The sequence below is a fragment of the Trichomycterus rosablanca genome, chromosome 12 (assembly GCF_030014385.1).
Source record: "Trichomycterus rosablanca isolate fTriRos1 chromosome 12, fTriRos1.hap1, whole genome shotgun sequence".
NCBI lineage: Eukaryota > Metazoa > Chordata > Actinopteri > Siluriformes > Trichomycteridae > Trichomycterus > Trichomycterus rosablanca.
The window spans coordinates 39916613-39931710 of NC_085999.1; the positions used below are offsets into that span (position 1 = coordinate 39916613).

Genomic DNA, 15098 nt, shown 5'->3' on the forward strand with positions numbered 1-15098 from the left:
AAATACAGATAAATGTACATAATAAAATACAATAAATAAATGAATAAATAAATAATAGTAAATAAAAGTACAAAAAATAATAAATAAATAAATAGGGCAAAACAAATAAATGGTGAAATAAAATAAAAATAAGTAAATAAAATAAAACCTTTTAAATAATAAAATAAATGAGAAATACAATAAATACATAAATAAATAAATATAAATAAATAGTCGATAAGTTAATATATTTTAATGAATTTAAATATAATTATAATTGACATTTGCCGGCTTTATTGTTTAGTTTAGTTCTTTTAAATTGCAAAATATAAAATAAAAGGAAGAAAAAATAAACTTTAACTTTTGTTTGTTAATATACCCACTTTCTGTCTCAAGCTCACGTGTTTGAATCTCAGCTCTACTACCAGCCGGCCGGGCGCCCATACAGACGATAATCGGCTTGTCTGAGGGTCTCTGTGCAGCACCATTGATCAGCCTGCAGAGGGCGTTATGAGGAATCTCCAAGTGCTGCACTTACTCCCTCTGCTGGCTGATCGATGGTCCTGAGACAGGGATATTGAAGATCGGTACACGACTCTCCGTGCACGATACGGATCTCTATATGAACAGACGCGGTCGGTGCTGCACCTGTACCTGAGTGTGTTAGGTCACCCAGACGATACTCGATACAGATCTCCTCCTCCTGAGGTTCCTCTCCATCTGAGTGTGATTCCACTCGCCTGCTGGAGAAGGTTTAGCGTTGAGAGGAACGCGTGAGAGCGCTTGAGAAGCACGCTAGCGTAAACGCCGCCTGAAACGCTGGGTAATAAAAGCCTGATTAGCATTTCTCCTTGAATGCTTGATGAGCATCGTAGGACGTGTGAACAAAGAGAAGCAGAACTGTGATACTGCAGAGCTATCGTTTCATTAATCACAGCCGGAGGAGGGACGACGCCCGCGGGAGCGGCTTTTGTTTAGGAAAATCACTGCTTAGACTCTCTAATTTAGTCAAACACTGGACCGAGAAGTACACTGTGTGGTCTAAAGTATCTGGACACCTGAGCATGAGCCTGTCAGACGCTGCTGTGTGTGATCTGTTCAGCTGGAGCAACAGGAGCTTCTCACAGGACTGTTGTATTGAAGTGTGTCCGTGTGTGGGAATTTGTGTCCATTCTGTTGTAGGTCTGGGCAGTGATTGATCAGTCAGTGTTCCGGTTCATCCCAGAGCTGTTGAGTGGGGCTCAGCTCAGGGCTCTGTGCAGGGGTTTCTGGGTTGTCTGGGTGGTTTTAAAAGGTCTTTGGATGCTGCATGGCTGGTAGACCATCCAAGACCAGCAAAAAACAGTTAACCAGATTAACCTGGTTACTAGTGGCACTTATCTAGTACTGACACAGCGTTCTGTTTCTCTGCATCAAGCAGAACTTTAGCTTGGAGCACCAATCAGTAAATAAATCACTGAAATAAAGAAAATGCATTATTAGTTTAGAGAAGGTCCTTTCCTGTTCCAGCTATGAGCTCTATAACGACGTGAAGAAGCTCCAGTGTCCTGCACAGAACCCTGAGCTCAGCCCCACTCAACAGCTCTGGGATGAATCGGAACATCAACCGACATCAGTGACCAGTCATACACATGCCGTCATCTTTTGTACTACTGAATGGGCACAAATTCCCACACACAGACACACTCCAAAATCTTCTTTAAACCAAGAAACTCCAGCGTCCTGCACAGAGCCCTGAGCTCAGCCCCACTCAACAGCTCTGGGACGAACCGAAACACCTACTGGTCAATCAGTGCCCAGCCATACAACACAGGGGGCACAAATTCCCACACACAGACACACTTTAATACTAGTCTTGTGAGAAGCTTCTCATAAGAGCTGCTGTTGTTCCAGCTGAACAGATCACATAACTGGGCAGCTGTAGCCTAGTGGTTAAGGTACTGGACTAGTAATCAGAAGGTTGTTGGTTCAAGACTCACCGCTACCAGGTTGGCACTGTTGGGCCCTTGAGCAAGGCCCTTAACACTCAATGGCTCAGACTTGATACTGTCACAGTACTGTAAGTCACTTTGGATGAAAGCGTCTCCTAAATGCTGAAATGTAAATATAACTGGACGTCCGACACTCTCCTGATCAGGCGTCCGGATACTTTTGGACATATCCGGCGTTATATAACCGCGTGGGTGTTTGTTCCTCTGGTTTGCAGGGTATGATGTACCTGGAGGAGCGGAGGCTGGTGCACCGAGACCTGGCGGCGAGGAACGTGCTGGTAAAATCCCCCAACCACATCAAGATCACCGACTTCGGCCTGGCGCGGCTGCTGGACGCCGACGAGAAGGAGTACAACGCCGACGGCGGGAAGGTCAGTGCGGCGCGTTAGCCACCGCGTTGGTTTTAATTAGGCTCCGCGCGACTCGGAAGTTAGCAGGTGCGCTCGGCGTCCGACGGAGAAACAAGCTAATCCGACGCTGTCTGGTAGTAGCGGAGAGACGCGGCTCGGCTAGCACACGTCTCTCGATGGCGCCGCCTGTTATGACAGGTTCATTAACTGAACACGCTACATGATCAGCTAGTAAATTAGCATCTCACAAATGCGCCGGTTCCTCTCATCCTTTTTTTCATCCTCCCTGAACCCCACGGTCCATCTTCTAACTCGTCCCTCGGCGCTGCCACGCCTCTTCCTGAACCCGACACCGAGCAGCCGTCCGTAACTCCGCCGCGCTGTCGCCTCCGCAGCAACTAATTTAGCTGTAAAATGAATCAAAGCTTTTCATTTAGCGATAACCGACGGTAATATAGATTCGTAGCTCTACGCGCCCTCCTGGGATGGGGGAGGGGGGGGTGTTTTACACCTCCACGAAAACTCTTTTACCCCGGGAACGATTCCCACTCAGACAACTCTTCCTGTTTTACATTTTAAACAGCTAACCTAGCGCTGACGGCTCTGTTTAGCATCAGGGTGTGATTAGCGTCTGAGATCCGTTTTACATTGATGTCTGTATTACAGCCGCGCAACATTAATAAACAGAGAGAGAAATAAATACTGCTATATATGGTCACATGTATACGGACGCTGTTCATAATGAATAGGCTGGGCTGCATAAGACCGACATTAGATCAATACTATAAACATTACACCAGCATTTGATCAATGTTGTAAATACTGAAATGAAATTGAGCAACACCACCAACACTAGGCCAGTATTTTGAAAATACTGCAACTACTAGGCCAACAAACCAACACTACTGTAAACACCAGGTCAACAACTGTACAATACAAACACCAGGCCAATATTTCATCAATACTGTATAATCTAGATCAATACTTAATACATACTACAAACACCAGGCCAATATTTCATCAATACTGTATAATCTAGATCAATACTTAATACATACTACAAACACCAGGCCAATATTTCATCAATACTGTATAATCTAGATCAATACTTAATACATACTACAAACACTAGGCCAGTATATCATTTATACTGTAAACACTAGATACAGAATTGAGTAATACTACCAACACTAGGCCAATATTTTGACATCATTTGGCCTGTACTGTAAACACTAGAAATGGAGCAATACCACAAACACCAGGCAAACATTTGATCAATACTATAAATCTTAATATTTTTAAAATGCCACAAAATAAGGCCATCATTCTGACAGTATTGTAAATACTAGGTCAACAACTATTCAGTACTACAAACACTAGGCCACAATACCGCTTACACCAGTCCAATATTTGACTAATACCACAAAAACCAGGCACAAATTAATAAATACTTTGACAACAAGTATACAATACTACAAACACTAGGCCAACATGTACCACAATACTACTACAATACTACAAAACAGTGACATAATTTGGCCAATACTTTAAACACTAGATAGACATTGAGCAATACTGCATACAATACTGCAGCAACTAGGCCAACAAACTGACAATATTGTAAACACTAGGCTAATGACAATACAAACACCAGGCAAACATTATAATACTATAAACATATTAATACTATAAAGCTGGGACATTATTAAAATCAGGCCATCATTCTGACAGTGTTGTAAACACTAGGTCAACAACTATTCAATACTACAAACACCAGGCCGCAGTTTGGAGAATACTACAGAGACTGAGCCAAGATGAGATTAACATGAAATAAATGAGGATTTCAGAAGGTCAGAAGGTGTTTGTTAGTAAGAGACGTGGTATGAACACTATGAATTTAGGTTCATTGTTGTGTTTTCAGGGTTCTGTAGGACACTGAAACGTTCTGTAGGGTGAAATATTTGGACACGTCCTCGCCCTTTTACTTTGTTGTAATCTGAAGTGTTGTAGTGTTTATGGAGCTGTATGGATGATGATAAACACCGGCGTCTGTCAGGAGTCGTTAGGTGTTTTTATTACAGCTCATTCGGAGCTTACAGGAGGACGAGTGTTGATGTTTTTATGGCGTCTCTTCTCAGATGCCCATTAAATGGATGGCGCTGGAGTGCATCCACTACCGGAGGTTCACCCACCAGAGCGACGTGTGGAGTTACGGTGAGTGTTTATAACCGAACACATAAACACTCGAGTATTAATTCTACGTTCATTCTAACACGCCGCTCGTTGCTGGTTTGGTTTTGGGTAGGTGTGACGATCTGGGAGCTGATGACGTTCGGAGGAAAGCCGTACGACGGGATTCCCACCCGGGAGATTCCAGACCTGCTGGAGAAGGGAGAGCGCCTCCCTCAGCCGCCCATCTGCACCATCGACGTCTACATGGTCATGGTGAAATGTACGGAGCTCCAGATCTTCTGTCTTCTATTGATTTCATTCTATAATGGACTCACGGTTCCAGTTTATACACACGGGAACCAGTTTATAGAGCAGTAATGTTTTAATAACGTCATTTTTAATTCCTTCGGTTGATATAGGGGGCGCCACAGCTGATCTGGTCCTCGTCCCAGACTCGGGACAATTTTTTACCAAATACGGAGATCTGTATCGCGCACGGAGAGTCACACACCCATCTCCATTATCCCCCGTCTCTGTGCAGCGCCATCAATGAGCCAGCAGAGGGAGTTACTGCAGCAGTGATGAGGAATCTCCTCTGTCTGTACTGGAACCTGTACTGGAACTTGTACTGTCAGGAACCTGTACTGGAACCTAACAGGAACCTGTACTGGAGCATGTACTTTTATACACCTAACAGGAACCTGTGCTGGAACCTTTACTGTCAGGAACTTAACAGGAACCTGTTCTGGAACCTGTACTTTCATAAACCTAACAGGAACCTGTACAGGAACCTGAACTGGAACCTGAACTGAAACCTGTGCTGTCAGTCAGGAACCTAACAGGAACCTGTATTGAAACCTGTGCTGTCAGGAACCTAACAGGAACCTGAACTGGAACCAGTATTGGAACCAGTATTGGAACCTGTGTTGTCAGAAACTTAACATAACCCTGTATTGGAACCTGTGCTGGAACCTGTACTTTCAGGAACCTGTACTGGAACCTGTACTTTCAGGAACCTGTACTGGAACCTGTACTTTCAGGAACCTAACAGGAACCTGTGCTGGAACCTGTATTTCCCCTCTACTGCTGCAGACCTCCACCGGAGGGGACTCCTCATCACTGCTGCAGTTACGCCCTCTGCTGGCTGATCGATGGCGCTGCACAGAGACCCTCAGACTCCACACAGTCCGCGGTGTTTGATTTGTACAGATTTCTAGCCGTGATTAGCGCTGAAGTCTGGTACGACGCCGCAGACTCGCCGGTTGTTTGTTCTCTGTGCTGCAGATTGTTCCCGCCGCGCCCGACGCTCCTCTAATTATAAAAGCATCGGTCGCTCCGGCCCCCCGAGGCTCTAACGACTTCCAGCTGTTTAAGATTCGGGTTTATTCTGCGTTATTATTCCCGCTGGGTTCAGTCAGGAACAACAAACATTTTATAGATGAATAATGAAGGACGGTGGAGTTTAGATCGCAGGTGTGATTAGAAATACGTTTATAATTCACATCATTATCAGTGTGAGTGGAGGCGTCGTTACTGCAGCCAGAAATTAGTCTTATTAAAATATGATAATAAATACAACAAACTCGACTAAACACCAGCACTAACACTAACAGGAACCTGTACTGGAACCTGTGATATTGGGAACCTGTACTGCTGCCAGGAATCTCAGCTGTCAGGAACATAACAGGAACCTGTGATATCGGGAACATGTTCTAGAACCTGTGCTGTCAGGAACCTGTGCTGTCAGGAACCTGTACTGGAACATGTGATATCAGGAACCTGTTCTGGAACCTGTAATGGAACTTGTACTGTCAGGAACCTGTTCTGGAACCTGTACTTGAACCTGTACTGTCAAGAACCTAACATGAACCTGTGATGAAACATGTACTGGAACCTGTGCTGGAACCTGGACTAAAACCTGTGCTTTCAGGAACCTAACAGGAACCTTTTCTGTGTGCTCTGTTTGCAGGCTGGATGATCGACGCTGACAGCAGGCCGAAGTTTAAGGAACTGGCTGCTGAGTTCTGCAGGATGGCCAGAGACCCTCAGCGCTACCTCGTCATCCAGGTAACAGGAGAACATGTTCACAAACATAAACATGGTCCGTCTGAACACTCGCCAGGAACCGGGACCATGTCAGGAACTACATACAGCAACGAGAACAGATAAGGTTCAACCAGTTTGGTCTTTATTTATCAAAATAGCTGGTCAGGGTCATGCTGGGTACAGCTTCAGAGGAAACTTTCTGAAGATCCCCCGTGTTTATTTATTTATTTGATATTTATTTGTTTGATATTTATTTATTTAATATATATTTAATTATTGATTTATTTGATATTGATTTATTTGATATTTATTTATTTGATATTTATTTATTTTTTATTTTTTTATTTTTTTATTATTATTTATTTATTTATTTATTTATTTGATATTTTTGATGCTCAGGGTGACGACCGGATGAAGTTACCCAGCCCCAACGACAGTAAGTTCTTCCAGAGCCTGATGGACGAGGAGGAGCTGGAGGATCTCATGGATGCTGAGGAATATCTGGTCCCTCACAATTTCAACATCCCTCCTCTGACCTACACCACCCGCTCACGCCTCGACTCCAACCGGGTAAGAGTCGCCCGAGTGCTTCACATTCCACCTCAATTACCACTCAGTCTCAGCGCCGGTTATTCTGGATGAAGAGCCTCGGCCGGACGTCCTTCACAAACGCTTCTGTCTTCATGACAGTTTTGGATGTAATCACTCACGTCTGCTGTGTAGCGCTCTTCACCGAGGGCTCTCCAAAACTCAGAGAAGGATGAGGGGTCGGTCACTCCAACACTCTCCTCATCAGCTCCGTCCAGCATCAGAAACATACTTCTGTTTCCACAGTGGATCCGGTCCTCATACCAGACTCCTCCTGTTTCTCTCTGAGCCTGGGATCTGCACTGAGAGCGCACTGACAAGTGCACCTAATAATGGCTGCGCTGTTTTCTACCAGCTCTGTCGTCAGGAGTCTGTGTGGGGGGAGAGGAGGGCTGTCAGGTTCCAGAGAACTTTTTTAATGGTTTGGGGGTTCAGCAGTAGATACACGTGCAGCTGTGAGCCACTTCTTTTCACCAGCCAGTTTCAGACTGTAATGAAAGCTCTACACAGTGTTTCTCCTTCACTCGTCCCGATCCGACCTTCCTCTGTTGTAGCACCAGATGTGTGTGTGTGTATAGTGTGTGTACATATATAGTGTGTGTGTGTGTATAGTGTGTGTATACAGTGTATGATGTGTGTGTGTTTGTGTGTATGATGTGTGTATAGTGTGTGTGTGTTTATAGTGTTTGTGTGTGTATAGTGTGTGTATACAGTGTATGATGTGTATGGTGTGTGTGTTAGTGTGTGTATAGTGTGTGTGTGTGTTAAGTGTTTGTGTGTGTGTGTGTGGGTGGGTGGCGTGAGTAAGTTCACAGAGGCAGGACCCAGCACTAAGCTCCTTCCCGCCCACACATACACACACTACACACACACACACTACACACACACACTACACACACACACACATCTCTTTTTCTCTCACACACACACTACACACACACACTACACACACACACATCTCTTTTTCTCTCACACACACACTACACACACACACCACACACACACACTACACACACACACTACACACACACACCAGCGGTTGTGTTTGAGATGGAAGTTGAAGTGAAGCAGTTGAACATGGGGCGGTGGAACATGACGGGCGTCGTCTCTGCTCGGGTCCGTGGACTGAACCGGAGCCGGGGGTGGGTGGCGCGGGATGGGGGGACGGGGGGGGACGTCGGGGATCAGAATATTACCTCCGATCGGAACCATTTCAGCTCGACTCCTTTAAAGTCTCTTTGTTTGAGGGTTTAAATCCTGGCTGGAGCTTCTGCTCGTCCCCTGATTCATTAATTAATGAGAGAATTAAACGACTTCAGAACCGAACACTAATTACTCCTGACAGCTCATCATCACCACCCTCGTTTATTTCACTATCAGTCACACTGAAGAGGAAATTACCAACAACCACGTCCAGTGCGGCGTAATGAACCACAAACCACACACTCCTGACTTACAGTAACAGTTTAGGGAAGGACCTTTACTGTTCCAGCATGAGCAAGCTTTATAAAGACGTGACAGGTTAAACCCCAGGTGTTAAAGTTTCTGGAGCTTAGTGACACTTAGTGGTATTTATTTATTTATTTATTTGTAATTAATTAATGTATTTATCTATTTATCTATTTATTTATTTATTTTATTCCTGCATTTATGCATTTTAATTAATTTATTTAACTATTTATTCATTTACTTTGAATTATTTATGCATATTATTTATGCATATTTTAATTAATAAATTCATTATTTTATTTCATTAACGAATTAAAGTGTTTGTGTATTTCTTCATTTATGTATGCATTTGTTAATTTAATAATGTATTTTATTTATTTATTAATTTATGTGTATATTAATTTTTTTTATTAATTTATTTTGTATTTTTGTACTTATTATTAATTTATTAATTAATTTATGTATTAATTATTTATTTATTTAATTTTTGAATTAATTAATGTGTTTATTTATGTATTTATTTATTTATGTATTCATTTTTAATGTATTTATTTATTTTGTTTTTTTGTTGTATGTATTTATTAATTAATTAAATAATGTTTTATTTATGTACTTATTTATTTATTCATTTATTTATGCGTCTTTAAATTAATTTATTTAATAATTAATTAGTTTATTTAAGTTTTTAATTAATAAATGAACTTATTTATGTATTAATGAAGGTGTTTATTTATTTATTTATTTATTTATTTATTTATTTATTTATTTATTTATTTATTTATTAATATCTTCAGCCTTAAATATCTTGTTTTAACTCACATTTCTATCGAACATGAGCCTTAAATATCATGATAGATGGACAAGATAAATAAAACCTCATTAATTCCTCGTACGTCTAAAATTATTATAATTTAATCCTGAAATTAATCATTACATTTAATAATATTTAATATCCATGTTTGATTTGTTTCTGTTTACAGAACCAGTTCTCGTACCAGGACGGCACTTTCGGCATGGAGGCCATGATGGCGGCTATCCCGCGGGTCATGGCCGTGTCCTCTATAACACCATCCTGCTCCTCTCAGGAGCCTCAGCAGGGGGCCGCGGGGGCCACGGAGGACCAGCGCTGTAACGGGACCCTGAGGAAACAAGCGTCGCCCCGGGTCAGGGCGGGAGAGGACAGCAGCGGGCAGAGATACAGTACAGAACCCACGCTACTGCTGAGCGAGCGGGCGGGACGGGCAGAGAAAGAGTCCGAGGGGTACACGGGGGGCAAGAAGCACAAGAAACCCGCGGGTATCTCGCCATATTTAATCCTCTATTCCTTAATGTGTACAGTTTAAAATAATGAGTCCATGTACAGGTAGAGGACTCCACACTGAGCATGTTCTCCTTTCTCTCATCTGCTAGATTATCTTAACCCGGTGGAGGAGAACCCGTTCGTGACCCGGCGCAGGAACGGCGAGGTCCACGCCCTAGACCAGGGGCACCATTTGAGTTCCAACGGCCAGCCCAAGCTAGACGACGAGTACATCAACGACCCCCTGTACCTGAACACCTTCCACAGCTCCGGAGAGAGGCCCCAGGACGTTCTTCGTAAGAACGGAGTCCCCGTGGCCAGCACCTCGTCAGTGTCAGCAGGCATCCCTGCCACGAGCGCCCAGAATGCTGCCCAGAGCGGGCACCCGTCTTACAGCGCTCCACTGGGACACGGGCACGTCCTCGCACAACCCGTGTACGCCACCCAGTCCGGGATCCCCACGCTGTCCGGGCACACCATCCACCCCTCTCTTTCGGGTCACACCCTTCACGCGTCACACACCCTGCACCCGGCGCACACGGGCACGCTGGCGGCCGACAAGAAGCCCAAAAAGACTTTCGACAACCCTGAATACTGGCAGCACAGTCTTCCACCCAAGTCGTCGTTACACGGGCCGGAGGTCCTGCAGGACTGCAGCACTCGCTTCTTCTACAGGCAGAACGGGCGCATCCGACCCGCCGTGGCCGAGAACCAGGAGTACCTGACGGAGTACGCCCTAAAAACCGGCTCCGTCCTGCCACCGCCGCCCTACCGCCAGAGGAACACGGTGGTGTAGCACCGGAGCGGCGGGGGGAAGGTGGAGGGAGGGCGTCTGTGTTGTCTTCGCACCCTGGATCACCAGCATCGCTTCAGACTTCACCTTCCACTTCCTTCGTCGGCATCACTGGTGTTCCTGGTACACGGACTGATTAAAGAGAACCCGGGAACACTGGGAACACTGGGAACACTCACCCTGACCTTACCCTCCTAAATACCAGTCACACGTCCAGCAGGGTACCGGCCGCTCCTGGACCTTGTTAGAAGAAATTATTTCTTAGTTATGGAATACCACCAAGTCCTCAATCACCTCAAGGAACTGGTGGAGAAGAAGTCTGAGAGTCTGAAACTTTCACATTTAGAAAGACTTCCAGACAAAACCGAGAAGTACCCTTCATCTGGACTTGTACCCTGGTCTTGGCGCCATTGGCATCTTCGGACCATCTTCTCTAAGACGTCTAGTAATGATGAAAGAAATTTGGTTTTCCAGATCTGTTTGTATGCACAATAACTGCCCTAAAAATACCCTGAGCCACCCTGGTGGTGTCCCCGATCTGAGCATTGAGGAAATATGGACACGTTTGGGTTCTGATCCACTCATGGTCCGTTCCTCACGTCTCTCGCTGCTATCCTGACCCACATTCGGATGTTTTTAGCCACGACTTTTGCACCGGCTTTCATATCATTTTTTAATTGCTCAGACACACCGGAGGTTCACTGCCGCCCCGGCCCGCCCCGCCCCGTCCTGTCCCGTTCAGGTCTATAAAGCATCGATAAACATGACGGGCACACGGAGAGCTTCGGCGGGGCAGGTCCAGCGTCCCGGCGGGCAGGACGAAGCGGAACTTATGACATCTACAGCAGGATCGATGCTTCATAAAGGAGGATGTTTTTCATCCCTCCGCCGCAATATTGTTTTTTATTGTGCGTCCGGACCGTATTGATTTCTGTGCCACGGTCGTCCCGGTGCAGCCCGAGCGGGGCTCTACAGGGCAGCGCAGGGGTGTAATAAAGCCACGTTATAGACCGCACACGCCGGATCGGGTCGAACTCCGGGACGTGTCGATAATCAGAAGCGTCGGCGCAGATACAAATCCGGGACTGGCGGCTCGGACCGATCCGTGCTGCAGTCCGGCGCGGAAATATCACGGGACGCATTAAATTGGAGTAGTCCATCAGGCGAGGGTCAGCGAGTGGCACGCCCGGGGGACCGGCGCTCCATAGCAAGCGCTCGAGCTGGCACGATTAATGCTGAAGCAGAGGAGCTTAAGTGGAACGATTGGCAGAAACGAAACGCCGGAGGATTTACCGTTCAGACCGAGGACTTCTGTTCTGCTCTGCTCTGCTCCGGACTGTGTTTAACCCGGTACGGAGCGAGGGTTGTACTTTATACCACTGTTAGGACGTGATGGTGTGGTTTCCAGCACTGCCAGGCGTTACGCTGTGCTGCTAATACCGGACTCGCTTCCTACAGACGTTCTGAAGCACTTCAAGCTCTGGCACAAATCACCCTCACCGTTTATTCTCTTATTTTACTTAATTTAGTTTTTATTTTAATTAATGCCCGTCCCTGTAATGGTTCTGGTCCCTGTAATGGTTCTGGTCCCTGTAATGGTTCTGCTCTGTTTAATGATTCTGGTCCGTGTTGTTCGGGTTGTTGGACTGACTGGTGCTGCAGCGTGCGTTCCCGATATGATGTATTTATTATTTCTGATCAGGAAACGTCGGATTGTTTTGCGTTCGCAGACTTGTTGCTTTTCCACTGGGGGGCGCCGGTACAGTACGGTTCGGTTTGGTTCCACGTGTGTGATAACCTTCATGTCCAGGGTACCAAGAGTACCAGTAAGAGAAAAGCCCATAAAAATGAATACATACACTCACTCACTCCCGTAACCGCTTATCCAATCAGGGTCGCGGGGGGTGCTGGAGCCTATCCCAGCTTTTCAATGGACGCAAGGCACACAGTAACACACACACATTCACCTATAGAGCAATTCAGTGTCTCCAATTAACCTGACTGCATGTTTTTGGACTGTGGGAGGAAACCGGAGCTCCCGGAGGAAACCCACACAGACACGGGAGAACATGCACAACTCCACACAGAAAGGACCCGGACCGCCCTACCTGGGGATCAAACCCAGCCACCGTGCCGCCCACATACATACACAAATAAATAAATAAAAACCCCAATTGCGAGAGAAGTTGTAGTCTAGTGCAGGTACAGGACTAGTAATCAGAAGGTTGCTGGTTTAAGCTCCACCACTGTCAGGTTGCCACTGTTGGGCCCTCGAGCAAGGCCCTTAACCCTTAATTGCTCAGACCGTAAACTGTAAGTCGCTTTGGATAAAAGCATCTGCTAAATGATAAAAATGTAACCTGGTCCGGGTCCCGGCGAGTCCTCTTCACCCCGGAATCACTGGGCGTGGTGCATCAACATTTACATTTTCAGCATTTAGCAGACGCCTATCCAAAGCGACTTACAATTGAGACTGTATACATTGCAAGCAATCGGGGCCCAAGTTGGCAGACGTGGGGCTTGAACCAGCGACCTTCCGATTACTAGTCCTGTATATTAACCACAGAGCTACCCCTGCTGGACATCGATGTATCACAGAGCCTCAGCCACTTCCATCCTAACCCCCTGTAGACGTACCCAATCAAATATATGTCTGCATGTCGGCATGTAGATACCCGACAGGCCGATAGCACCGCTGGATTCTGGGGATTCGAACCCCTTGTCCTCTGATTGTCAGCTCGATATTAATAGGGCATTTTTAAAAGGACTCCACCTGGTGCAAAGCAGAATTTGAGATTAAGCAACAGATTTTAAAATAATATCGTATTTTAATACATTTACAGGGTCAGGGTCCCAGTGAGTCCGGTTCACCCCGAAATCACCAGTCATACTGCACCGTACCAGCATTCCAGTCCAGTGGAAAAATCTTTAGACTCGACTGGTTTGCACTGGGAAACTCAAGCACAATAGAGTAAACAGCATTGACCACTTCTTTTCACCTGCACTGGGTTCATACGGAGATCCGTATCATGCACGGAGAGTCACTTATCATCCCCTGTCTCTGTGCAGCGCCATCGATCAGCCAGTGGAGGGCGTAACTGCAGCAGTGATGAAGAATCCCCTCCGCGGAGTTATCTCCTCCTCATCACTGCTGCAGTTACGCCCTCTGCTGGCTGAACGATGGCGCTGCACAGAGACCCTCGGACTCGAGTCCGATATGAGGAGCAGAATGATCGCTCTAGCGCCCCCTGGTGTCGTGCACCTTTTGGATTCAGACTAGTGTAAATATTTGCGGCCTTTAGATTGCGTCCTATATTTTAATATCTGTATTTATCTGAGTTTGGGACACGCCCTAACCCCACGCGGGACCGGTCGGGCGCTAAATACAGGGTCCGCGTCCGGGATCTTACACACTGTGCCCTTTTTTTTTTTTTTTTGGACGGGGATTAGAGATGGATCAAGCACACATGTGTCCTTCCTTTTATATTCCCGGAGCGCAAATAGGGCAGGCATGTTCCCGAATCCTCCCCGTTTTACTACTGTTACCTGGATAAAATGTGAATAGTATTTTTATAGATCGGCGACCTGGCCGGGCGAGTTTGTAAATAAATAAATAAATAAATAGAAGGGTGACCCACGACCCGCGCTCTTTTAGACTGGGAATGGGGATGGGTTTTTGGGGTGGGCGGGTGGGACTGGGTTGTGTTACGGGTCTGAATCTCGAGGTTTACCCACATCTCGAGTGATTGATCAGATCTCTGTATATATTTCTCATTTCTGCAGCACTTATTTGGTTTGTAGAGCTTGCCGGGCGTTCCGTAGGACCCCCGTGTGTTCCTCGTACCCGTATTTAGTCCAGCCCGGTGGAGCTCGTGTTCTGTAACCCGCGCCCTCGCTCACATTCTTTATTTCTTTCTTTTTCTGCAGCTATAACCCGTCCTGCATCTTTATTTCGTTTATTTTGTTGTGTTTTTATTGCAGTGGGGGGGCGCGGCAGCTCTCCTGCTGTCCTCTTTATTTCCCCCCGGTGCGTCAGCCAGTTCCAAACCCGTTCGCTCTCCACGTCACGCTCCGAATTCCAGCTCGTGTTGGGTAAATACGGAGCTTTATTTCAGCACCGCTCACGGTCAGGATTACGTCTGTAATCATCAAACCTGTCTGGGGAAAAGTGCTGGTTCAAAAATAATCTGAATGATGTGTAGCAGGACTGTCAGACTCAAAAGACTGTTAACATTTTCTGATCTTAAGGAGAGGAATGTTGTCAAAATCTCTCAGATGGTCAGTGGGAGAAAATCCCTCAATAATAAGGAGGTGTGTCCTTCCTCGAGTTATTTATAGACGCCTTTTGGTCATTTATCTGGATTTTTATTCAGTTTTGAGCCACTGAAGTTTATTTATCTTTTATTATGTTTACAGCGGTACTTTGAAAC

The 15098-nt window shown here is 45.7% G+C and overlaps 1 protein-coding gene across 3 annotated transcripts in view; it reads left to right on the forward strand.

Moving 5' to 3' along the window:
* The window catches only part of LOC134324568 (receptor tyrosine-protein kinase erbB-4-like), a 278349-nt gene extending 264008 nt beyond the window's left edge, over positions 1-14341 (forward strand). For all 3 annotated transcript variants that reach the window (XM_063006454.1, XM_063006453.1, XM_063006455.1), the window contains 7 exons: positions 2186-2341; positions 4459-4534; positions 4626-4772; positions 6462-6559; positions 6938-7108; positions 9556-9871; positions 9986-14341. In XM_063006454.1, coding sequence (XP_062862524.1) covers positions 2186-2341; positions 4459-4534; positions 4626-4772; positions 6462-6559; positions 6938-7108; positions 9556-9871; positions 9986-10671 — 1650 coding nt within the window. In that variant the 3' untranslated portion in view covers positions 10672-14341. The remainder of the gene's footprint in view (positions 1-2185; positions 2342-4458; positions 4535-4625; positions 4773-6461; positions 6560-6937; positions 7109-9555; positions 9872-9985) is intronic.
* Positions 14342-15098: the final 757 nt, after the last annotated feature.